Source organism: Zosterops lateralis (genome assembly GCF_965231275.1).
Source record: "Zosterops lateralis genome assembly, chromosome: 4".
Taxonomy (NCBI): Eukaryota; Metazoa; Chordata; class Aves; order Passeriformes; family Zosteropidae; genus Zosterops; species Zosterops lateralis.
In genome coordinates this window covers 71,359,030-71,383,316 of record NC_139765.1, presented here as the reverse complement: position 1 = coordinate 71,383,316, position 24,287 = coordinate 71,359,030, and the positions used below count along the sequence as shown (strand labels likewise).

The 24,287-nt window shown below is 45.6% G+C and overlaps 1 protein-coding gene across 1 annotated transcript in view; it reads left to right on the top strand.

Moving 5' to 3' along the window:
• The window catches only part of PLXNA4 (plexin A4), a 421,348-nt gene that overhangs the window by 380,422 nt on the left and 16,639 nt on the right, over nt 1-24,287 (top strand). The window contains exons 23-28 of the mRNA XM_083858928.1: nt 1,548-1,694; nt 7,710-7,869; nt 16,216-16,319; nt 18,692-18,791; nt 20,831-21,021; nt 23,526-23,695. Coding sequence (XP_083715054.1) covers nt 1,548-1,694; nt 7,710-7,869; nt 16,216-16,319; nt 18,692-18,791; nt 20,831-21,021; nt 23,526-23,695 — 872 coding nt within the window. The remainder of the gene's footprint in view (nt 1-1,547; nt 1,695-7,709; nt 7,870-16,215; nt 16,320-18,691; nt 18,792-20,830; nt 21,022-23,525; nt 23,696-24,287) is intronic.

The window sequence follows — 24,287 nt, the reverse complement described above, 5'->3', positions numbered from 1 at the left end:
GACTGAAAAAGGGGCCACTTTGCCTCCGATTATTAACTTGTTTTCGTTGGGGTTTACACCAGAGGAAAATGACCTCGGCTTTACACCAGAGGAAAATGACCTCGGCTCGTTGAGTTTTGGGACATAAGAGGAGAGGGAGAGGAGGGGAGGAAGAAGGGAGGGATGGAGGGGAGGAAGAAGGGAGGGATGGAGGGGAAGGGAGGCAGGAGCAGAAAGCTTGGGGTGTATGGCATTGAGGGAGGAAAAGAGTGGGAAGAGGAGTGCAGGGAGTGGGAATGGTGAGGAGAAGTTGGGGAGAAATGAGCTTTGCTCTGCCTGCATGGGGCTGTCCTGTGTCCCCACACTCCTGTCACCTCCATACAGCTCCAGGGACACACCTGGGCCTGAGCATTCCTGTTTTTCTGCAGCATGAGAGTGCTCAGGGGGTCTGTGGGCACTGCCCAGACACCCAGCATGGGGCACCACCCATCCCTCTCCTTTTAAAACCTGCCTCCAGGTCATCTGGGACCCATCCCACTACCTGCTCCACCACTGCAAAGCTCTGGCCTGGTGGCAACCCCTTGAACAGCCCCAGCACTGCCAGGGAACACTGACACCTTTGTCCCATGACAGGACACTCACAGAGTCACAGGATAAGCTGAGTTGGAAGGGACCCACAGGGTCCAACTCCTGGCACTGCACAGGACCATCGCCAAGGGTCCCACCAGGTGCCTGAGAGCTTTGTACCATCAAATCCAACTCCTGGCACTGCACAGGACTATCCCCAAGGGTCTCACCATGTTCCCTTGTACCATCAAATCTAACTCCTGACACATTACAGGACCATCCCCAAAGGTCCCACCAGGTGCCCAAGGGCTGGCTGCACTCTGTGGAAGTGGAGAGTCACCTCTGATTCTTTGCTGTTGGAGCAGACTGGATCCCATTGGTGTATCCATCATGAGCAATTTGGGATGGCAAACTGAGGGTATCACTGAGGTTTCCAGGTTGGATTCTCAATTCTAGCCCGTAGTTCCACCTCATGCATTGAATTTTTTGAAGAGCCAGGTGTAATTAGCTCTGTGAGGGTTCAATACCTCTGAGGGTGTCCAGCACCTCACAGAAAATGGCTTAAATAACTTTATGAGATGGCATGGTCGAGTGCGTGTTGAAAAAGCAAAAAGGTTTTAATTAAAGAAGAAAATAATACAAAAACAAAGAACAAAGCTGGGGACAGGTTTGAACAAAGTGTAGGGACAGGTCCCACACATCTGCTACAACACCCTGAAAATATGTTGAGAAGCCTTGTGCTCTCCCTTAAATACTGAATGATTTGGGTGGGGTTTTTTGTCAAACAGCCCCATAGAGAATAGCTACCTGTCTGAGGAACAGGTAAAGAGACCTATCAGTGTTTTTGTTTTGACATTGAGCACATCACTGCCAGGAGAGGCAAAGAAACTTCTGGTGTTCTTCCCTCAAAAGTCCTAAGGAACCCTTTCCCTTATATAGAAAACACCTGTCTGATGCAGTGTAGCACTCATTATTTACGTGGTTACCTTCCCTCCCTGCAGGAATGTGCTGGGGAGCCTCTCTTCTCCCTTTTCTGTGCCATCAAGCAGCAGATGGAGAAGGGCCCCATCGACTCCATCACTGGGGAGGCCAGGTACTCCCTGAGCGAGGACAAGCTCATCCGGCAGCAGATCGACTACAAGACCCTGGTGAGTCTCTGTGTAGAAAACAAAGATGGTCTCAGAAGGATGTTGGGACATCAGGCAGCTCTTTCAAATGCTGTTTATTGCATAGATGGAGTAACAGCAGTCCTGGGTGGTGGGTGCCAGAGCCAAGCCTAAAAGCTGTCAGCATCAGCCTATAGGTGACACCTGAAGCCACTTTAGTTTTGGTAACAAATATATTTTTCTTTATAGAGCATCTTAAAACATACAATCAATCAGCATCATACACACTACCTTTACCATTTATCTGTAGCCTATCACAACTACTATCATTACCATATTATGGTTAGTACTATCCAATTACAAAAGTTAGTGTGTTACAGTTTAAGCTTAAAGTTGTTTTTCTGTTTTTTTGCAGTGGAAAATTCCTAAATCTTTTCTCCAGTTGCTACCTCAGCATGTCTGTTTAGCTGTGGTATCTCCTGCTTTTCTTGGGAATTTTCTTTACTTGGTAAAAATATCTTTGTTTGTGGTCAAACATACCTTTGCTGTAGCTGAAAAACCTCCTTTCAGTTTGACTTAACCTTTGTTTTCTTGGGTTATCCAGTAACTGTTACTTCTTGCTTGAAACTTCTTTTATTCTTCTATATCAAAACTAGCTTTCATTTCTAAAGAGCCTTCTGCTAAGCATTCATTTCTGTAAAACTTTCCTGTTAAACTTCCATCCTCTCCAACAGCTCTGGCCACACCTTCCCCTGAGTTTGTCCAGAATCTTCTGCCTAAAGGGCGTTCAGAGAACAGAAACCAGTGACTGACCCTCTGGAATGGTTTATTCTTGTATTTTAGTAGGGTGATGCTGCACTAAGGCTGACTATTAAAATTTTAAAAATGTGTTTCTCCAATTAGGAATTCAACATGAGGAAATAGAGGTACACAGTGCAGAGACCTGTCAGGTCAGCTCTAGAGATGGTGCAGGTCTTCCTTCTTGAGAAAGCACAAGTCAAAGGAAAAGGAACTTTATTTAAAGATTTCAAGGGAAAAAAAACTAATCCCTGTCACTGAACCATTTCCCTCAAAATGGAATTGTCTGCGTGGTGCAAGATTCACATTGCATATGTGCAGCTTTAGCTTCTGCTCTGAGATTACACCCTCTTCCCTCTTGATTAAAGAGCATCAATTAAAGAGCATTAGATAGCTCTTCTTAATGTGTTTGTGGGCCTTCATTCTTCCCTGGATGCATTAAATCCACTGAGCTCCTAAGTCTCTGCTGGATGAGGAGCACTTTCTAAGCCTTCAGTGATCCTCGTAATTCTTCTATTTCCCATCTTCATTCTCAGCAAATCCCAGTATCTTAGGACAGTCAGTAGATGCTCTAAACTGATCAGATTATTTTATTTGCACCTTCAAATGAGGGATATTCATCTCACTTAGCTCCAGATACTTCTGAGGGCTCTGGGATGGTTTGGGTTGGAGGGGACCCTAAAGATCATTTAGTTCCAAGTCTTAGACTTAGATATGTCTTAGACCTGTCTTGGGCTTTAGCTCAGGTGGGCTCAGAAATTCCCTTTAGTGTTCTTTAACTCCAGTGTAGAGCTGAACTTTGATTGAATCCAAGTCTGATGAGGGGGCGGATTTAATTCTTAAATAAGGCCATGGTTTTATTTTGAATATTAAAAGCATGACTTCCCTACTAAACTGGCAGAGTGCTGCTTCTCTGCTGTTACGTGTGGCTGTCTAAAATTTCACAGGGCTGATCACACATGGAGAAAATGAGCAGAAAAGAGGAAAAAAATGCAGCCACAGAGTGATCACTTTCACTGAAGGAAATCCCCCCACGATCCTTTTAGGCTTGATCTAAAGCAGCCAGCAAAGGGTAGTAATTATACATCAGGCTGAACAAAGCTCTCCTCTGCTGGCTTTGTGCTGTTTGATGATAATCAGCTCTCCCTCTTACATCTCAAGAGCAGACAAATATATCCCGATAGGAATCTCAGCAGATTTACAGAGATCAGCTCTGGTGAAGGAGATTAAGAAGGAGCAGAATATGAATAGGATTGTTCTTCGTTTTCTGTTCCTCTTTATTTCTGTTTTATTTTTGTCCTTCTTCTGCCTTCCTCGAGCTGCCTGACATCTTTTATTAAAACTATAGAGTAATGAAATAAAGCCTGAACTGATTCAGTGGTTGTAATATGGGAATTCCAACAGAAAAAATGGAAGAGAGACTATTTACAGAGTGACAAGACAAGAGGGAATGAGTTCAAACTGAAAGAGAGGAGGTTTAGATTGGAAATTAGAAAAAAATTCTACCCTGTGAGGGTGGTGAGGCCCTGGCACAGGTGCCCAGAGAAGCTGTGGCTGCCCCTGGATCCCTGGAATTATCCCAGGCCAGGTTGGATGAGGCTTGGAGCAACCTGGGATAGTGGAAGGTGTCCCTGCCCATGGCAGGGGGTTGGAATGAGATGATTTTTAAGGTTCTTTCCAACCCAAACTATTCCACAGTTCTGTAATTCTCTGAGAATGCTTTCCTATGCTGTTTTTTTTTTTTTTTTTCATTTTTTTCTCCTTTTTCTCCACCAAACCTCTCTGTATGAAAACCCCATGGAACATCCCAGCCTAATACAGAAGCAAGAGGAAGATTTCTGTCCCTGGGACAGGAAATGCAGAGATGTCCTGGTGTCAGGAAAAAACCCTCAAACTCAGAACCAGGGTCACCATGGGAGTAATGACAAACTGTGCCTTTATTATTTAAATGCCACTAATCCCTAGTGGAAATCAAGGTTTAGCTGAGCCAAGCTTTGCATGTCCACAGACACTCAGAGACAGCTCATGGCTGGGAGAGCTGGCAGATAAAAAAAAAAAAAAAAAAAAAAAAATAATGCCCAAGGATGGAGTAAAAGGTCAATAAACACAAATGCAGAGAAATGAGATGTCCCAAGGTCACACAGAGTCAGTGGGAAGAGAAGGGCTTGGGGATAACTTCTCCATGTTCTCCCACTCCCATTTCCATCCATGTTAACCCCACATCCTGATGGGACACAAACCTCAGTGAGTGACTGACACTGTTGGACACTACAACACCACCATAAGACTCTGACTTTAGAAGGTTATAAATTACTTTTTATTTTTGGGATGTGTCTCCCTTTTATACTATTCTACACAGACCAATTGGATTGGTGAAACAAAGACAAACTTCTTTAATCACATTGGTCAGACTAGAGCGACATCAAGAAGAAGTCCCTCCTAGGGAAAAGAATGTAAGCATAATATGGTTACAAAAATACTTCTCTTGTTTACAGAAAATTCTCTAGGAAGAGAATTTCAGAAAACCAAAACACCTCAGGCATGGGACCAGGGCTACAAGTGACAGATCAGCAGTGCCAAGTGCTGGTGTCCTCTCAGTGCCCAAATAGTCCCATCCTTGAGTGACCCTGAATTAATTGAGTGACACTGGATTAATTTCAACAGCACCTTTCATGTGCAATTCTGTGATCCTTTGAGATGAAAGATGCCCCAGAACTATAAATCTGTGCCTTTATTACGATCTGAATTGATGTTTTTTCAATACTTCTGGAAGTGACATACAAATAATAACATTATGATCTAATCAATATCTCGTATTTACATCTCCCCTTTCATCCAGTGAGATCACAGAGCTGTTTGTAAGTGAAATCTTCACAAGTCCCTCTTAGCTGAGCACAACATCACCAAAAGGAGCCTGGTGAGGGAGTGTATAATTAGACTGAGAGGGTTTCACCCCATTTTTGACTCCCCACTGCATTTTAGGAGGTGAAGATGGAAAGTGATGGACAGCCCAGCACCTCTTGCATGCTACAGGAGGGAATTTAAGGCAAGTTAAAACTTGTCTAAGGCACAAAAAACAACATTTCTGCGGTTGTAAAAGTGCCACAGGAACATTTAATGACCATGTACAGCCTGGAGCATCACTGAACACCCCTTTCAACTGCAAAGGTGTGCTGAGTTTATAAAACTTTACAGACTTCACACTTGTGCAACCAGAAATGAGCAGAGTGGTCAACAGAGACACAGCCAAGGCTCAGCAGGGAGATTGCTGTTAAATACTCTGTGTTTAAAGTATCCCCACTCACCACATGCTTCGCATTTACTCTTGGGCAGAGCAGAGAAAATTAAATTTTCCTTCTGAGAAAAGCGAGGCCTCTCCAGTTGGGTTGATTTTCTCCTCCTGTGTGTGAAAGGAAAGGTCACCGGTGTCGGTTTGTGTTTCATTTTTTTAGAGAAGCCCTGCATTTCAGATTCATAACATTCTTTTGAGAAAGGTCTGCTGTGCAGATGGGCAAAAGTAAAGCCTTTCACTGGGATTATCAAAACCAGGTGGCAAGGCAAGGAGGCCACTCCTGAATTAGGGCACCTTGACATCTCAATGAACACTTTTTTACCGAAAGCACCAGAACATCACCTGGTGTTCATGCATTTTCTCTTGTTAAGAAAGAAATTCTGCCCTGTGAGGGTGGGAGATGGAATCTGCATTGGGGCCAGAGTCGTGTCCCCTCTGAGGGTTACCAGCAGCCTCAGAAATGGCTTGTAAAAAATAGCAAGAATGGCATGATCAGAGCTGTTTGAAAAGCAAAAAAATGTTTTAATTAAGGTGAAAATAACAAACTATACAGAACAAAAGAGGGATAAGCCATGCCAGGGGCAAGGAGAATCCTTGCACCTGCTACAACACCCCGAAAATGCCACCTTTTGGTGTCCTTTAAGTATGTAAGGATCGAGGAGAGTTTCTTGGCATCCTGCCCTAATAGAAATAGCTACAGGTCTTGAGGTCTATCTAACTACCTAACAGGTGTCTTTGTGCTGGAACCTGGCCAGTTGTGGTGAGAAGCATCGAAGTTTCTGTTTCTTTGCCTTATAAGAAAGACAAGGGGTGAAACCCAAATCTTTTCCTAATATGGGAACACCTCCTTACTGTGGGGTGCACTCCTACAAGTGGGGAGGGGCTGGCACAGGGTGCCCAGAGAAGCTGTGGCTGCTCCTGGATCCTTGGAAATGTTCAAGGCCACGTTGGATGGGGCTTGGACCACCCTGGGATAGTGGAAGGTGTCCCTGCCTGGGGCAGGGGGCGGAATGAGATGATCACTGAGGCCCCTTCCAACCCAAACCACTCTGTGACTCCATGATTAAACACAATGAAGACACCTCCACATCAAACCACACCTCTGTGCTCATGTGAGGAAGGGAATACCCTTGGAATACCATTTTTTGTGGCGTAGATTGCAGGAGTTCAGGACCTCTATAAGACCAACCAATATACCAATATGGTTGAGCAGAAGCTGTTTATTTATTACATTAAACTATTTTTATACATTTTAAGTCAACTGTTCATGCAGTCACACATTATTTGATTGGAAGCTCTATATTGTCCATGTGTTTAGCACAGATCCTTCAGGACACATGATTGGTCACACTCCATCATCACCTTTATCCTCCATTATCTAGTTCTTGCATTCTTGGTATTCTGTTTCTCGGGCCTGATGCTGTTTTACACTACAATGACAAAAATTTTGACTTTAGAAGGCTGAAAATGACTCTTCTATTTTTGGGATGTGTCTCCCTTTTATACTGTTTTACACAGACCAATTTGATTGGTGAAACAAAGACAAACCTCTTCAATTACATTGGTCAGACCGGAGGGACATCAAGAAGTCCCTCTTAGGAAAAGGAATGAACAACACAGGTGCAGTTTACAAAAACATTTTTCTTGTTTACAGAAAATTCCTTGGGAAATGAATTTCAGAAAACCAAAACATTTCAGAAAACTAAAAACATTTCAGGCATGAAACCAGGGCTACACAGACCCTTCTTTCCTAATTTAGTGCTGTTTATATCTCAGTAACTTTGATGAATTCCTGGAGAGTTTGATGGGAATAACTTACAAGCATTTTGTCTGGAGCGCATTGTGACCTAAGTAATTCATATACATTGCTGCACTAGACCCCTCTTGTAGGATGGAGACACCTCAAAGGGGGCAGCCAGAGGGTTTCAGTACCAGGGTGAAATCTCACTGTGGTGCCTTTCTCTCAGGTGCTGAGCTGTGTTAACCCTGACAACGTGAACAGCCCCGAGATCCCCGTGAAGATCCTCAACTGTGACACCATCACGCAGGTCAAGGAAAAGATCCTGGATGCCATCTTCAAGAACGTGCCCTGCTCCCACCGCCCCAAAGCTGCTGACATGGACCTGGGTAGGAGATTCCTCCTGGCCAGGAGGGGACAGGGAAGGTGGGAGGTGGCCAAACCCCATCCAGACACTTTGCTGGGGCTCCTCTGCACACCCCCTGCCAGGCAGTGAAATCACAGTTGTTGTTGGGATGGTTATGGGACATAGAGTGACCCCATAAAAGTTCAGAAAATCCCTTTATTATTGCCAAATTCTGTCTTTTATACAGTTTTTACAAACCTCAAGGGTAACTACTAATTGGTTAATAGCTTTCTTGTTAATTATTCTATTGGTTAGTAAAAGGTGTTTTACTTGTCCATCAAATCTATCTATTCTCAGATTGTTTATATATTTTCTTTACTGGTTCTTATGAGACAAATCCCTTGTTATTACAGGTGAATTTGAGTTTCACCCTCAGAACAGATTGTTGTATTAAAGGAACTTCTCATTCTTGAAACAGCTTCATATAGGAACTTGTAAATTGCTTGAAAGAAATGACAGGCCAGCTATGGCTCTATCCACACACAGTGACAGGGACATTATGGTGATAATAATGGCTTTTTTGAGGTCCTCCTCCTTTTTTCTCCACCAAACCTCACTGTATGAAAACCCCATGGTACAATACAAATGTATGATATTTAGAGCTTGCAGGACAGACAGTGAGGACAGTGTACTCAGACACACATAATGCCTCCCCATAGTTCTGAACAGCACAAAAACTTTAAATTCTGTGCTTTAACCGTTACAGGAAAAGTCCTGAACATCACACACTGCTGAGCAAATTCATGTTTAGCCTGGAAAGCTGAAGACTCAAATTGTTTAACACCTTGACAAATGCAGATACTCATAATTTGCTAGTTATGATAATATTCAGGCTTACTCTAAAAATACTTAAAGTTTCATTAATGCAGCTGCAGAAAACAGATTTCTTGGCTTAGGATATCTTTGGCCCTGAGGACTTAAAAAAAAAAAAAAAAAAAAAAAAAAAAAAGCAGTACCCTGCTTTTCTGCCCACAGAATTCATCTTGGGCAAGGGTCCGGAAAAGGCATGAGTGGGACTATTCTTCTTCTCTTGACAAAGACCCCTGGGAAAAAGGATACCTGGAGTGAGGATGCTGGGAGGAGTGGGTGCCTGAATTTGGGGGTTGCAGGCAGGTGTGGCACTACACCTGGTGGATCCTATGAAAAAATGCAGAAAAACCTACTCAGGGCATTGCTGAAGTGTCTGGTGGAGGGCTGGGGAGTCCATTGTGGCTGAATCTGCCAGAATTTGCCCTCAGTGACCTTCAGTGAAAGAGCCTGGGCTGGAAAATGAAGGAGTCTATAAAACCAGCTGAGCTGTAGAGGAACCAAAAGGAGAAGGAATGGACTGAGGCCAAGGAACAATTCACAGCAGTAATGAAGGCAGGAATGAGAGGTCAGGGATTAAAGTTAAGTGTCTGAGTGTGTGTGTGTATGTGCAGGGGAGGGAGGAGTTCCTGACAGAAATTGCTCATCAAAGGCAGTTAGAATAACGAAACAAGCTGCCAAAACCAGCAGCAGTAAAGAGCAGAGCACGTACATCATCCAGAAAAGACCCACGACGGCTCTGGAGCTGCTGTGAGTGGGCAGGGGAGTGGTGAGAGCTGAGGGAAGGCAGGGCAGGGTGCCAGGGCACAGCAGACCAGAGGAATGGGGCTCACAGATACATCTCCTGACCTGTCTGGGGCCCCACAGAGCCCAGTTCCTTCAGATCTCAGACTGGGAGTGACTGGGAAGTGTTTGTTCCGCTGTGAAGATGAAGGATGAGACCATGAACCCAGCTGGGGTTGTTTATCCTGGAGAAAAGGAGACTCAGGGGTGACCTTATCACTCTCTACAACTCCCTGAAAGGTGGCTGTGCTTAGGTGGGGTTGGTCTCTTTCTCCAGGCAGCACTGACAGAACCAGAGGACACAGCCTCAAGTAGCGCCAAGGGAAATATGGGTTGGATATCAGGAAAAAGTTTTTTACAGAAAGGATGATAAAATACTGGAATGGTCTGCCCAGGGAGGTGGTGGAGTCACCATCCCTGGATGTGTTTAAACAAAGACTGGATGTGGCACTGGGGGCCAGGGTTTAGTTGAGGTGTTGGGGCTGGGTTGGACTTGATGATCTTGGAGGTCTCTTCCAACCTAATGATTCTGATTCTGATTCATAATGAAATGCAGGAATTTTACCTCCATATTGCAAATACAGGGATTAATTGGATTCTGCTGTAGTTCTGAGAACCAGAAGCTTGTGGGTGTGTGCAGGGTCCCAGGTCAATAAATATTGACCTCTTCAAGACCAGACTGGACAGGGACCTGAAGCAACATGGTCTGCTGGAAGCTGTCTATAGAAAGGGGTTGGAACTTCCAGATCCCTTCCCACCCAACCCAGTCTGTGATTCTCTGACCTCCTGTGAGTGGTGCTGAGGAGCAAAAAGTTCCAGAAAGTTGGCATGAGCATGTTCCCCCCTCAGAGAACAGACTGACTAATGAGCAGCCCTGGCCAGGAGCACTGATGAGGCAGTTGGGGTAAAAAAATAATTAAAATACAAATAAAAACCCCTTTATCCAGTAGAAGAGGCTCAGCAGCAGCAATGCAGATAACAAGGTGGGAGGAGCAGGGCTGGTGTGGGTGAAACAGGAACAAGAGGATCCCCAGCCATGGCTCCATCCCATCTTTTCCACAAGGAAATGATGCTCGTGGGCACCTGCTGAAGGCAGCCAGGGGAGAGCAGAAAGCACTGCTGGCCCTCAGGAATCATCACAGAGCTCTCAGCACCAGGAGCTGGATGCTCAGGGAGGGCTGCAGAGGGGCTGGAGCAGAGCAGATGGCTGCAATCTGGCCTTGAAAACCCGTGGCTTTCAAACAGCAGCATCCTTTCCTGCTCCCATCACCATTTTCTGGGCTTTCTGTCCCCGCTCAGGCCAGATTGCTCACCCTGCAGAAAGCAAACAAGCTAATGAGTTGTTTGGAGCTGTTAAATGCAGGGTCGATGCAGGCAGAGGGACTTGTGCGTGTGGCAAATGTCACAACGTTTGGCAGTTGCCCAGGCAACTCCTGGAGGGGGTTGTCAGCTGAAAAACCTTGATTTTGGACACCCTGAGGTTACGTTTTTTAGTCCAAACCCCCCCCAAATTGCAGCCCTCTGATTAAAGGCTTCTTTCCACAGTGGTGATTTTTGTTGTTATCATTTTATTAAAAGCTCTCTCCCACCCATGAAACAGCCCATTTCTGGGAAAACATTCTGGGTGTGAGGGTCACAAAACAGGAATGTGGCTTCGTGCTGAGGTGTTTGTTCTCCCCTGGGTTTTGGATGCTTTTTTGGAAGGGAGGGGTGAGGTGGTGGCTTGGTTTGCTCTCAGTGATGCTGCCTCAGGTTCATTGTGGGCTGTGTCAGGTGAGACTTCACCTCCTCCCCAGCCCTGCAGTGCTGGGATGTGGGGCTCATTGAAACATTTAAACATTTAAACTGAGTCTGACTTTATTATATATAGGGTAAGACAGACAGTTTGTATTTACCTCTCCTGAAGACAGCTGGGGAGAGCTGGGGGTGCCCAGCCTGGAGAGGAGGAGACTCCAGGGAGGCTTTGGAGCCCCTTCCAGTGCCTAAAGGGGCTCCAGGAGAGCTGGAGAGGGACTTTAGGCAAGGGCCTGGAATGTCAGGACAAGGGGAAATGGTTTTAGATTAAAAGAAGGGGAGTTTTAGAATAGATTTTAAGAAATAATTCTTTACTCTGAAGATGATGAGGCCCTGATTCAGATTCCCAGAGAAGCTGTGGCTGCCCCTGGATCCCTGGAAGTGCCAAGGCCAGGCTGGACATCAGGGCTTGGAGCACCTGGGATAGTGGAAATTGTCCCTGGCCATGGCAGGGATGGCACTGGATCCTTCCAACCCAAAACATTTCTGATTTGATGATTCACTCCATACAGGATGAATTATTTCTCTTGCTATTTCAGCTCCGTGTTCTGAGATAAAATTTTATTCCCAGCCATGGGCCTTTCTCCAGCCCAGAAACAGAGCTGAGTTTCTCCTCTCTTCCTAGACCTGGATCAGAGGGAAGGCAAGAGGGAGGTGTAACATTTTCTGTAGGATTTGAGGTGCAGGGTGACATCTCCCCATCTTCCCTCTCCCCACAGCGTCACCCCTTAGCCAGACATTGCTGCAGCTCAAACAAGCACCTCATTGTCAAAGGGCCCTGGAATTTCCTTTTTCCCAGTCAAGTTGAACAGAAAGGTTGTTTCTTTAAAAAAAAAAAAAAAAAAAAAAAAAAAAAAAAAAAAAAAAAAAAAAAAGAGAGAGAGAGGGGAAAAAAAGGCAAAGAAGAAGTAATTCCTGCGTGCAATAAAAAGATACACTATCTGCTGAATGAAATATAAAGGCTTCACAGCAGCTGTCTCCTGAGTTTGCATTTACCACTGCTCCTGATTGGAAGGCCTGATAAAGTTAATGGGATTTTTACCTCCCTCCCCCCTCTCCTCCCTCTCTCTGGAAGGTGGAAGTGTAACAAATTGGATTGGAGTGTGTCTGTCCTTTTTGTGCCAGCTCAGGGGAGTGCTCAGATCCCAGCAGAGAGGGGACAGGGCGCTGTGAGTGAGGACAGAGCTGACAGGGTTCACTTATGTCGTGGTTTGAAAGCAAAACTAGTGAGAGGCTCCAAGTCAGAAATACAGTTTAATAAGAAAAAAGGTAAAAAGGTAAAAATAAAATAAAATAAATGCAATAATACAAAAGACCAGTAACAGAGTCAGAACACAACCTGAGCAGGGTGGTGGAAGCAGTCCAGGTGAGGGGCTCTTCCTGAAGCAGTGATCCTGTAGAAAGGTCTGGTAGCTCTGCTCCTCTGGGAATCCACTGGGTAAGGGCTGCTTGTACTGTCCCAAATCCCAGATTCTCTCCAGGTGGGAATGCTTGGCTCCTCCCCCTGGGTGGACCATCTCCCAGTGGGATGATGAGTTGTGCAGTGGGTCCTTGATGGCCCATTAAACAGAGATAACTCCTGGAGGGAGTTACCTGTGAGTCCTGGGCAAGGCATTGATGGGCCATGAGCAGAAGAGCCCAAAGGAGGGGCCTGGGAAAACACTGCCCCACCTGGTTCCAACAGCTCATGAAGATGGTGATAGAATAAATACTTTGTGCACATCCTACACTGCAACCCAGGACAACTTAATATTGTGGAGATGCAGGGCAGGGTCACCTTTTCCCTTCTCATTCCCTTGGCATTTCCTTGAAGATCTGCTTGTGACCCCCTGAGCTCTTGGAGTGAGACCAGGAAGAGCTGAGGACAACTGGGGGTCCTTTGTCATCACTCAGGTGCTCAGTGAAGTGTCAGGGGTGAAGTGATCTGTGTTTGGGCAGGGAGATCAGGCTGCAAAACTGAAACTGGAAACTCTAAGCCTTGCCCTGAAGGTTTTCCTCCTTGTTTTGAGCAGTCAGACTGGCCCTGACTCTTCCTCACACGGCCTCTCCTTGCAGGAAGGGCAAGGAAACATCTCAGGAATCCCCTCAGTTTCTGCACAAAGCCCTTGAGGGAACATCTCAGGATGCCCCATGATCAGAGGGAAATCTCCTCTGAGGACCTTGCCCAGCTCTGGAGCACAAATAAAGCCCAAAATGAGGAAAGCTGTCCTCACCCCCAAATCAGAGCCCAGTGCAACACCAAGAACTTTTTGCATCCCTCCTAAAACATGAGTGTGTGTCCCTCCAAAGGTGAGGCAGGAGTGAAAAGGACCACAGGAACATGGCAGAGCCATGAAGAAGGGAGGTCAAAGTGACACTGTCGCCATGACCCCGTGAGGAAGGCACACAAGGAACACTCTGTGACAGCAGAATTGCCTTTGTCTTGAGTGGGGCACTTTATAGAGCACCATTTCCCATCCCAGCCCAAACTCCAGTATTTTTTTTTTCTCTTCTAAGCAGCATCTGGGACTTTTTAGATAGCAGGAACCTGGCCCAGGTGGGGATGAGCAGAGAGCATCATCCTCAGACTCCCCCAGGGTGATGTAGGTGAGGATCTGAGGAGCTGAAGGGCAGTTCAGGATCACTGCTCAGCCAACACAACCTTTTGCTCACCCTGAGTGTCTCTAGCCAAAGTAACACCCAGCAATAAACACAGTTGCTGACCTCTCCCTGCTAATTTAAATGAATAATAAAGGCAAGTGCAGCTTTCCCCATTGCATTTTAATTATGTGATAAGAAAAGTGCTGAAACCAAAAGAAATTTGCAACGGTCCTTGCACTTTTTATATTAGGAAAAACAAGCAAGGGTGGCAGGTGATGTCTCCATATCCAAGAGTTCATTTTAATTAACTCCTGCCAATGAATGGAGTTCTTGCTGTGGCTCTGGCTAAGCTCTATTTGGTCGGGTCACTGTGACTGAAATGTGACAACCAAGAGGAGAGCTTTGAATGGTCCAGGTTGCCTGTGATGAAGGCACAGCTTTCCCTGACAGAGAATTTTTCTCCTTTCTTTGGTCATGTTTATGTTTTCCTTGCTTTAGGCGAGTCTGTGTGTCCTCTGTGGGCAAAGCTGTGGCTTTCCCTCCTCAGGACTCCACAATCTTAGAAGTATTTTTTAGCTTTATTGATTCTGTCATTTTATGGAGTGTTCTTCAAGGTTTAAACAAAAAAAAAATGGCACCCTGAGAAGTGAGGGGCTGCTCCAGTGCTGCAGGAATTCATCATTCCAGGGTGGAGGCTGGAGAAGTGGCAGAAGCAGGAGCCCTTCTGCCCACAGGCAGGTGCTGAAAGCTGGTAAAATTTACATCCTCCATGGAGCAGAGGTTGGATCTTTCCCTGGCTTTGCCCCACCATTGTGCCTCTGCTATTGTTACCGAATATCAAAAGAGAAAAACTCTTGCACCAGTGTTAAAACAGAAAAATAAAAAGCAATAAAATAGTAATAGTAAAATAAAAATTTTTTAAAAAAACTTTTTTTTTTTTTTTGGAAGCTTCCAGGTGTCCCAGTGGTCATAGGTACACCCAGTATTGCCTTTCTACAAATTTATAAATTTAACAAATTATCATAGCTAACAAATATTGGCCAATTAGAAGAGCAGCTGTTTAGGTATTTTTTCCCTAGGTACTGCCCCATTGGAATTGACCCTGGGCTCCTTTGCTCCATTTCTTGTTGTGTCTTCTGAGATTCTGACTGGAAAACAAAATGTTCCTCTTGTAGGTTCTCTTCTTGAAAATGGGACTAAACAGTATTTCAGGAATATGTTAGAAGCTTAGCTTATTATTCTAAAAAATCTAAGAGAAAGAGCAGAAAAAATCCTAAGAACTGTGTAAGTATGGAATAGTAATCTCCAGAGTTACCAACATATGAAAATATATAAAAAGCAGAAATCTGTGGGCATTGCTATGTACCTAAGGGCTTCCTGGTGCCCGTCTGTGGATTTGAGATGCAAGAAGCATTTTAGGAGCACCAATGGGCCTGAGCTGAGCCCAGGTTGAGACACTGCTGTGCCCAGGGGAGCCCTCTCTGGGCTGGGACCTGGCAGGGACAGAGATCTCAGCACTGTCTGTGCTGCCAAAGGAAAAGGACCAGGATTCCCCTCCCTGGAACAAGTGGCATTTGCTCCTGTCACATGGGGGTGACAAACACAGGCAAGGACAGGCTGGTGTTGGGAAGAGCTGGGCTGGAGAATGAGCAGAGCTGGGGGTAAATTGAAAGCTAAACACTGTGAATAATCAGGGTGTAGAGGTGATAAAGATGTGCCCACATGGATTCTGGGCATGGGGAATGCCAGGGCTCTGTCCCTGTGATGCCATTTGGTTTTGCTTTTTTTCCTAATTTCCTTTTATTCTTTGAACATATATTTGTAGCTCTGTAGCCTGTTGTATTAATGGCTGGTTTTCCCAGTAATTTTTCATGGCCTTTCCCTAGGGAGAAAGACAAAACAAATTCCAGAGCCCCCAGCCCCAGGAGGAGCAGGGCCCCAATGCTGTCTTGGTTCTTCCTGGGATCCAAGGTTGAGAAGAACTCTTGGAGATACATTCTCATGGAAAAAATACAATTAGTGCTGAGGAGACACTCCAGAAAAGGGGTTTGACCTGAAGGAGATGGAAGGAATTACATGACTACTTGCCCTCCTAATTAGTGCTTTTTATCAATTGTGCTAATTTCCTAAAACCTATAAAAATGCCCTCTCTCCTGGTAGGGGTGGACTTTTGTGAACATCTTTCCATAACTTCCCCCGAAGGCCTTGAAATAAAAATCCTTTATCACTTTTTATCAGCTTTTCTATCACCTCCTAATTATTGAAATTACCTCAAGTGTCGTTTCCAGGTTGGGGAAAAGGCAACACCTTTGGTGACAACAAAAAAAAGGCATCACTGTCTCACTTGTGCCTGTTCCCCTCGCAGAGTGGCGGCAGGCGAGCGGGGCGAGGATGATCCTGCAGGATGAGGACATCACCACCAAGATAGAGAACGACTGGAAGAGGCTCAACACTCTGGCACACTACCAGGTACCTGTGGGAGAGGGCTGGGTGGGAGTTGGATCTTCTTTATGACAGAATAAAAAGCAAAATGTTCTTCTCTTGCCCAGGGAAGTGTTCAAAAATTTGCAGATGTGGCACTTGGGGACATAGTGGTGGCTTTGGCAGTGCTGGATGAATAGTTGGGCTTGATGATCTTAAAGGCCTTTTTCAGTGTTAATATTCTGTGATTTTTACTGTTCTGAGATGCAGAGGTAAAGAATGTTTGAGTGGGCAATAACTGGGCAGAACCCCCATGCTGAGCACATCCCTCCTGTGCTCATCCCAATTATCCTGAACAATTCCAGAGAGGAAGCCAAGGGTAGGAAAAAACATCTTCTTTCCCTCTCCAAGGATACCCCTGGTGAGTGGAGGTGGTGAAGAGGAGATGAGGACAACACAAGCTGACATTTCTCATGTAGACAAACAAATCCAAGACCGTCCCTGCCCCTTTTTCCAGTTTATCCATGGCCTTTTAATGCAACCAGAATTCAGAAGAATGAAAGAGAGAAAAATGGAAAGAGGGAGACTTGGTGACTGGAAAAAAGAAGGTGGAAAACAACATGGCTGGAGGCCATGGAGCAGTGGAGTTGTTATTACAAGGAACTTTTCTTTTTGATCCTTAACCTGGTCCAGGTGACCTGCTCTGCTTCCCTTCATCCCTTCATGACCTGAAAATCCATAAGAGAGGGTTAGAGATGTCTGAAAATGTCTTACACAAGCAGCAGATTTAATGAAAAAAGTGGAGTTTTGGTCAGTTTTCTCCCTTGAAAAAGAACACCAACAAAAAGACCTTATTAAGTTTAATCCGATGCTGATGATTTTGTCATTTCCTCCATCACACCTCAGTAATCTCTGTTTCATAACAAGATTATTTTCTCTTGTCACTTAAGAGCTGAGCTGAGGAGGCAGCAAGTAATAATTTGAAAAGGAAACAAAACTTTTACTTCAGATTGACTGAAGCGTTGCTGGCTGACTTTGATTTTTTTTTCCCCCTGACAGAGCAAGGACATTCCCTGCTTTATTTCATCAACAATCCAGGCATAATTTTCTTCCCTCACTGTGCTTTTTTTTTCCATGTTTTCTTTGCTTCAGGCAACGAGCTCCCAGCTGTATGATGAGCTGGGCCAGGTCCTCAGGAATTATAATTTTCCTGGCTGTCCTGAAGGCTGACATGGAGCATGCTGGGACAGACACTGAGATTGCCTTTGCCTCAGTTTCCCCGTCTGTGGTGTGGGGCTAAAACTACAAAGAGCCAATAATTGCCTTCCCTGATAGCTGAGGGGCTATTTAATTAGCCTCTGCAGTGCTTTGAAGATGAAAAACTCCATGCAGGTGCTAATTATTATTATTATTATTACACAGACAAGAGTTAGATGTCGTTAGAAGGGATTTTTTTTTTTTTTTTTTTTTAACCCATCTCCTCTTTATGATGTCTTATTTATCACAGATGTTCCTGATATGGCTCTTTTGAGCCAGGGGCTTGTTAACATTTCTGATATGGGACCCACATGATCGGCCTTGTGGTAGAAATGGAAAGTCTGGCTCCTTTAAAAAACTCCTGTGGGTCCCTCAAAATGTTGTCCTGTGACAACGTGGACATCAGCCACTCCAAACCTGCTGCTTTTCCACGTCTGAGACCCTCTGACACCACAAAGAGAAAGGAGTTGTGGCAGTCCTTTCAGTCCAGCAGTGCATTTGTCACAGAGAAGGGTGAGAGATTTGACAGGATCACAGTGGAAAACGTAGACAGGGATTTTTGAACCAGGCACCCAGCTGTCACCTGCAATCCAGGAGGAAGGATTGGAACATTTCACATCAGTTTTATCATCCTAATGGGACAGCCAGGCCTGTTTGAAGTAGCTCAGATGATTTTATTATTCTCATGCTCCTGCTCAGCCAAAGAGCTTCCCTGGGATGAACCTATTGTCAGATTTACTGAGGTTAATGCAAAAAACACCTCTGGAAGTGTTTAAAAGGCCTCTGGATGTGGCCCCCGGGGATGTGGCTTAGTGGTGAACACGGTGGTGCTGAGTTAATGGTTGAACTCCATGACCTTAAAGGCCTTTTCCAACCTAAGTGACTCAGTGACTCACATTGTCGTCACTGGGCTTTGAACCAGGGCCTGAATGGAGCAGAGTCTGTTTGTCACCAGTTGTCCCTTTGTCCAAGTGCAGGGTTCTGGCTGTGTAACAGCAGATTTTGTCCCTTTTTATTACTAGACCAACTCAACGAGAAAAATAATTGAGGCCAAACTGTGCCCTGCCTACAGAGACACTGATTTGCAGCTCATGCTGCCCTGGGCATGGTCCTCAGCCACTTCTTAAAAGTTTATTGACCAAGTCCTTTTTTTTTTCCTGCAGGTCCCAGATGGATCTGTGGTAGCTTTGGTGTCCAAGCAAGTCACAGCCTACAATGCTGTCAACAACTCCACGGTGTCCCGGACGTCAGCCAGCAAGTATGGTAAGGGTTTGTGTGCTGGGATGGACTGGGAGAGCACTGGGAGGAGATCCCAAATGTCACTGTGGTCACCAGACTCTGGAGACCAACAGGGAGACTGATGGGCAGATGATTAGTTGGTGAAATGAGGCAGGAGGGGAGGATTTGGCCATCAAAAAACTCTGGTGTCTTGTTCAAGTTGGTGATCCAGGTGGGTGGGTTGCTCTTGGGAAGTTCTCCTCGCTCATTAATGAAAGGAGGAATATGTATAATTATCTGCTTCCCTCTTAGATCACCAAATGTCACCCTTAGAGTTTGAGGTCTTTATCAGCAGATCTCAAAGCAGTGGCCTGTTGCTCCCACTGTCCCCATGAGGCAGCTGAGAGTGACACAGCTGTGAGGGGGACACCAGGTGGGACCTCCTGAGTGTCCCCCACCCCCTCCCACACCTTCCTCCCCTGCACTGGAGCTGTATCCAGTCCGTGTCTCATTCAGGTGATGCTGGACAGTGAAACAAAACATCCCTAAAGCACAACCAGAGCGCTGCAAACCCCCCTCCAACTGTCTGTCATATCCTTTATTCATATTTTTAATTTGTGAAAACATCTGCGATCCTTCTCACTCCCTTTATCTTAAGGGAAAGTGCAGTTACTCCATGTCCAGAGGTGCCCCCTTCCACTTTCTCCAAGGACATAAATGATCCATGAGGCCTTATTAATATTCATCCTCTTTGCCATGTTGTTGCAATTACTGAAAGACACAGTGACCTTTGGAAAGGAAGACTTGAGGGGGGTTAATTTCTGTTGGATTTCTTTAATTCTTTTGCCATTTGATTTTTTTTTCAGGAGGAGGGAATAGGGAAGGAGGCAGGGGGAGGAGAAGATGTGGTGGGTCAAAAAGTGATTGTTAATTGCAATTAAGAAAACAGCATCCAGAGAGAAAAAGGATATTCCATCTGATAATTAATATGTAGAGATTGGTAATGCATTAATGAGGCTGATTCAGATCTTGCTACAGAAAGGTGCAACACTTCTGATAATTATGGTTGGAAAAGGCAACATTGCTGGAAGGTCAGGGAGAGGGGAATGCCTTGTGCCATCACTCAGAGGCAAAGAGAGGTAAAATCTGGAGGTTAAAAGAAAATCTTGGAGAGGAAATCTGTGGGTGTCCACCTGGGGTTCTGGCTGATTTCTGTCAAAACAAGATTTTGGAGCAGGGAGTGAGGAGTAGGGCTGGGCAAGAATTGTTTGTTTGCTTTGATGCCAAAGGAAGGAGGGGAGGCAGCTCCTTCTAAATCTGGGGATGAGGAGCTAAATAAGAGATCCCATTAGAGACATCAATATTTTTATGTCAAGCAACATGGCATGCCATGGATAAAAATATAGGAAAATCAGTCACATAAAGAACTGGTTACCAAAAGGAGCTGGTGCTACCCCCTGAACCAGCCCTGGGAAGTGTCTGACACTGACAGTGCCACTTGCCAGGGAACATGATAAGAGGCAAAAAATTATGGACAACTGGAAATCAAGTGTTGTGGGCCTGATGTTTCTGGGTCTGAGAGATTTCAGCCTGCTACCAGCTGCTGACTTTTTCCCAAGGAAAAATTTCTCAAGAAAGCTTTCTCTCAAAACAATCTTGGCAAACAACTCTCGTTTCTCAAAACAACGAAAAAGTGGTGTTTTGCTGTTTCTCCAATTTAACCAGTGGGATTAGAGAGGTGTCGTTCCTATTCACCAACCATGTTAAGTCTGTATGGGAACATCTTACAAAAGGTAGTAAGAATTCGACAATAAAAATCTTTTTTCTATTTTCTTTGCCTCCTGAAACATTTGAAGTCTTTCTTTGGTGTCCTACAGAGACACAGTTTTTGAACCATATTTAATTTCATAGTGTAGCCATTGACATCACACCCGGCTTGGTGACCTCTTCTTTGCTGAGCCAATCACGCAGACAATGCTTTGAAAAACACATTTGGTGGCGCTCCACCAGCACAATCCCTGAAAAATCCCAATCCTGAGAGCTTCTGGGGCACGTGAGGACCATTGGAATCTGTGTCTCTGCAGAAAACATGATCCGCTACACGGGCAGCCCCGACAGCCTCCGCTCGCGCACGCCCATGATCACGCCCGACCTGGAGAGCGGCGTCAAGATGTGGCACCTGGTCAAGAACCACGAGCACGGAGACCAAAAAGAGGGTGACAGAGGCAGCAAGATGGTTTCTGAGATCTACCTGACCAGGTTGTTGGCCACCAAGGTACGTGGTGGAGAGCAGGGGGACAGGGGGTTTGGGAGGTGTGGTGGAATTTCTCACCAGCAAGAAGTGAGAGGCCACTCAAAGGATGAGAAAGTTGGGTAAAAAGAGAACAGAAGGAAAAATAGAGCGAGAGGAGAATTTCAAGCATGTAGGAAAGGAGCTTGGACTTTGAAAGCAGAGTCAATTAAGAGACAATGGAAAAGCAATGAGGAGTAGCAATCCAGGGCCATGAGATTGGTGGGAAAAGCAGAGCGGGAGGTGCTGCAGTTGTCCATTATACTGGTTTGTAATTTGTACCAAAATTGCACAAGTGAAGAGCCAGGGCAGTGCTCAGAGCAGGTTCCAAAGATGTGTCAGGCCTCAGAGTTTGAAACTGCTCCTATACCAAAAAAATCCTGAGTTTTATGGTACAAATCCTTCTCCACATTTCCCCAGCAAACACTCTTGTGCTGATGATTTGGAGAGGGTTACATTGACCTTACAGTGAGACATGGAAACAAGGCATGCACAGAGAGAAAATACAGATTAAATCAAGCGGGGGCAGAGCAGGGACATCCTGACCTGAGTCTCCAAACACATCCATAACTTGGACCTTTTTTCATTTTTTCTCAGGGTATTAATAGGCACAAACACAATTCTATGTGTTCATGCCAATGCTGTCTGAGTTTGCCCATTTTTGTCACTGGTTCAAGTCCTACTTTCCAGATTTACCTGCTCATTTATTCCTCGGCTGGTTTTGTCTCTGTTTGCTCTCCCTGCAGCCTCACTCAGGCTGCCTGAGCTGCAGAGGGATTTGGAGGAAAGGTGGCTTTCTCTTTAGCCCCTGGTCCATGCCCCATTCCCTGGCATCAGGAGGCTTTTATGGATCACACAACGTGTGTAAAATGTTGAAAAAGGAAAGTGTTGCTCCCCAGGGCTCAGGCCCCAGCTGGTGTAGACCAGCAAGCATTGGACTGGTGCTGATTTATGTTGTCTGGGGATATGGCCCCTACCCCACCACTGAACTGCTTTTGCTTTCTGTTCTGGGTCACAAACTCAACACTTGGGTTGGTTTCTTTGTTGCTTTGTTGTTGAGGTTTTTTTTGGTTTTTGTATTTTATTTTTGTGGAGATGACAGGAAAGCAGCTGCAAAACCTGCACAGGAACAGAAAGAGTAGGGAGGTTGGGGTTTTATTGTTTCCCCTCTTGGGCTGAACAATTTTCTTTGCTCATTGTGACTGTTTGAGGGAGGGAAAGAGAGAGAGAGAGCAGTTGCTGTAATACAATCCCCAGGAATACTTTGTTAAACCGACAATGATTTTTATTCTGGTAAATCCCTGACCTCTGATACCTTAGAGCCTCTTCCCTACAACCCTCAGAGGTTTTTTGTGAGGGTGAGCATGTAGAGAACTAATTCCCTCCAGGAACTGAACCTGAGGGCAGCTCTTCCATGTCAGAGCAGGAGGATTTCCCCTCTGGAGCCCTTTCTGAGTCAGACATGTGCTGCAGGGCTTTGTTCACCCCACAGGAGCTCACACAAGCAAAAGGTGCCTCTTGCTTGTTTCCTGAAGAATAAATCAAGTAGTGAATCAGCCAGAGACAGCAGCTTTCCAATTAAGTGTTTGTTAGCTCTGGGTAAACTTGAGCCACTCTGGTGGAACCCAGGGCTTTGTTTCTAGAAAGGAGACGTTTCTCCCCCAGGTGTTTGGAGAAAGGGCAGAGTTTTGTCTTGAAGGGAAGGAAATTTTTCATATCAGGGGATGTTTGTTGCAGATTCAATTGATTTTTGGTTATTTTAGCAGCTGTGTTGTCCACACACAAATGTCCGTGAAGCTGTGGTGACAGAGAAAACGTGCCCTGCCTGGTTCCACCCCAAACCTAGAGCCTAGAACTCCTCAGCTGTCCCCTTCTCCAAGCCTGATCACCCTCAGATATCCCAGCTCCTCTCCTTCCTACTAAAAGTCCTCACGAGGTTGACTCTCCAAACCCTGGATCTGTGATTCTCCTGCCAGTGAGGAATAAAAGATGAGGATTCCTCTTGGGAATGAAGTTTGTGTTATTTAGGACACTGGTCACACATTAACCCCTCACCTCTGTACGTTCTCTTGTCCTTTTTGTCTCCATGACACCTCGTGCTGTGCTCTGCAGCCAGCTGACTTCTCTTCCCAGCTGAAAAGGTGGCCCTGGGTGAAAGCCAGCCTGGAAAATGGCTGGGTTTTGTCTCATGGATACACTAAAGCATTGAGGATGGGATGCAGAGAGAGGAAATCTGTGTGGAGATGAGGTGCAATGGTTCTTGTGATGATAAACATTCCTGCTTAGAGACACTTGTATTGAAATTTCCCAGGTCATGCCATATTTAACATGGATAAAAGGTGGATATTAGATGGCCTCCACTTTTCAATCACACCTTGGTCTGATCCACAGACGTGCCCTGTTTTCAATGGGGTACCAAAATTCAGCATCCTCTACCCACCTTGTCACCTCATGTTCTTCTCTCCTTCCCTCCTTCCTCCTCCCACCAGGGCACCCTCCAGAAATTCGTGGATGACCTCTTTGAGACCATCTTCAGCACTGCCCACCGTGGCAGTGCCCTCCCCCTGGCCATCAAGTACATGTTTGATTTCCTGGACGAGCAGGCGGACAAGCACAACATCCATGACCCCCATGTGCGGCACACCTGGAAGAGCAACTGGTGAGTGAGGGAGGGAAAACAGCCCAGCACCAGCCCAGCACCAGCCCCTGGGCTGGAAGGAGAGTGGAGGGAAGTGTGTTTGAGGGATCTGGTTGCTGGGGGAACTGAGGACTCCAGTGTGGGGCTCAAAAGATGAGGCTTGGTCTTGCCAAGTCAATGGAGAAGTCAGAAGATCCCAAAATCTAAAGGATTTTGTCAGGGACAGAAAAAATTTTTCCGAACTGCTCCCACTTTGCCCTGTGTTGCATGGAAATGACAGGATTTGTGAGGGATTTGATGAGGAAAAATGAAGCTTTTAATTGCTGCAGTGCCCAGGATCACACAGGAATATCTAGGGAGGCATGGGAGAGGATTCAACTCTACTGGCTTCACCTGCACTGGGTGTTTTAATTCCCAGCTCCATTGGTTTGCCCTCACAGAGGTATCTCATGCCAGCTGAGAATTTTAAGGTATCCATGACATCCTCAGAGGATGTGGAGCACCCACGGGACACTTGTACCCTCCTGGGTGGCAGCTGGAGGCCAGGAGAGCATCTCCAATGGTGCAAAGCATTTAAAGGGTCTAGAGATGGATGTGAGTCTTCTCAAAGGGT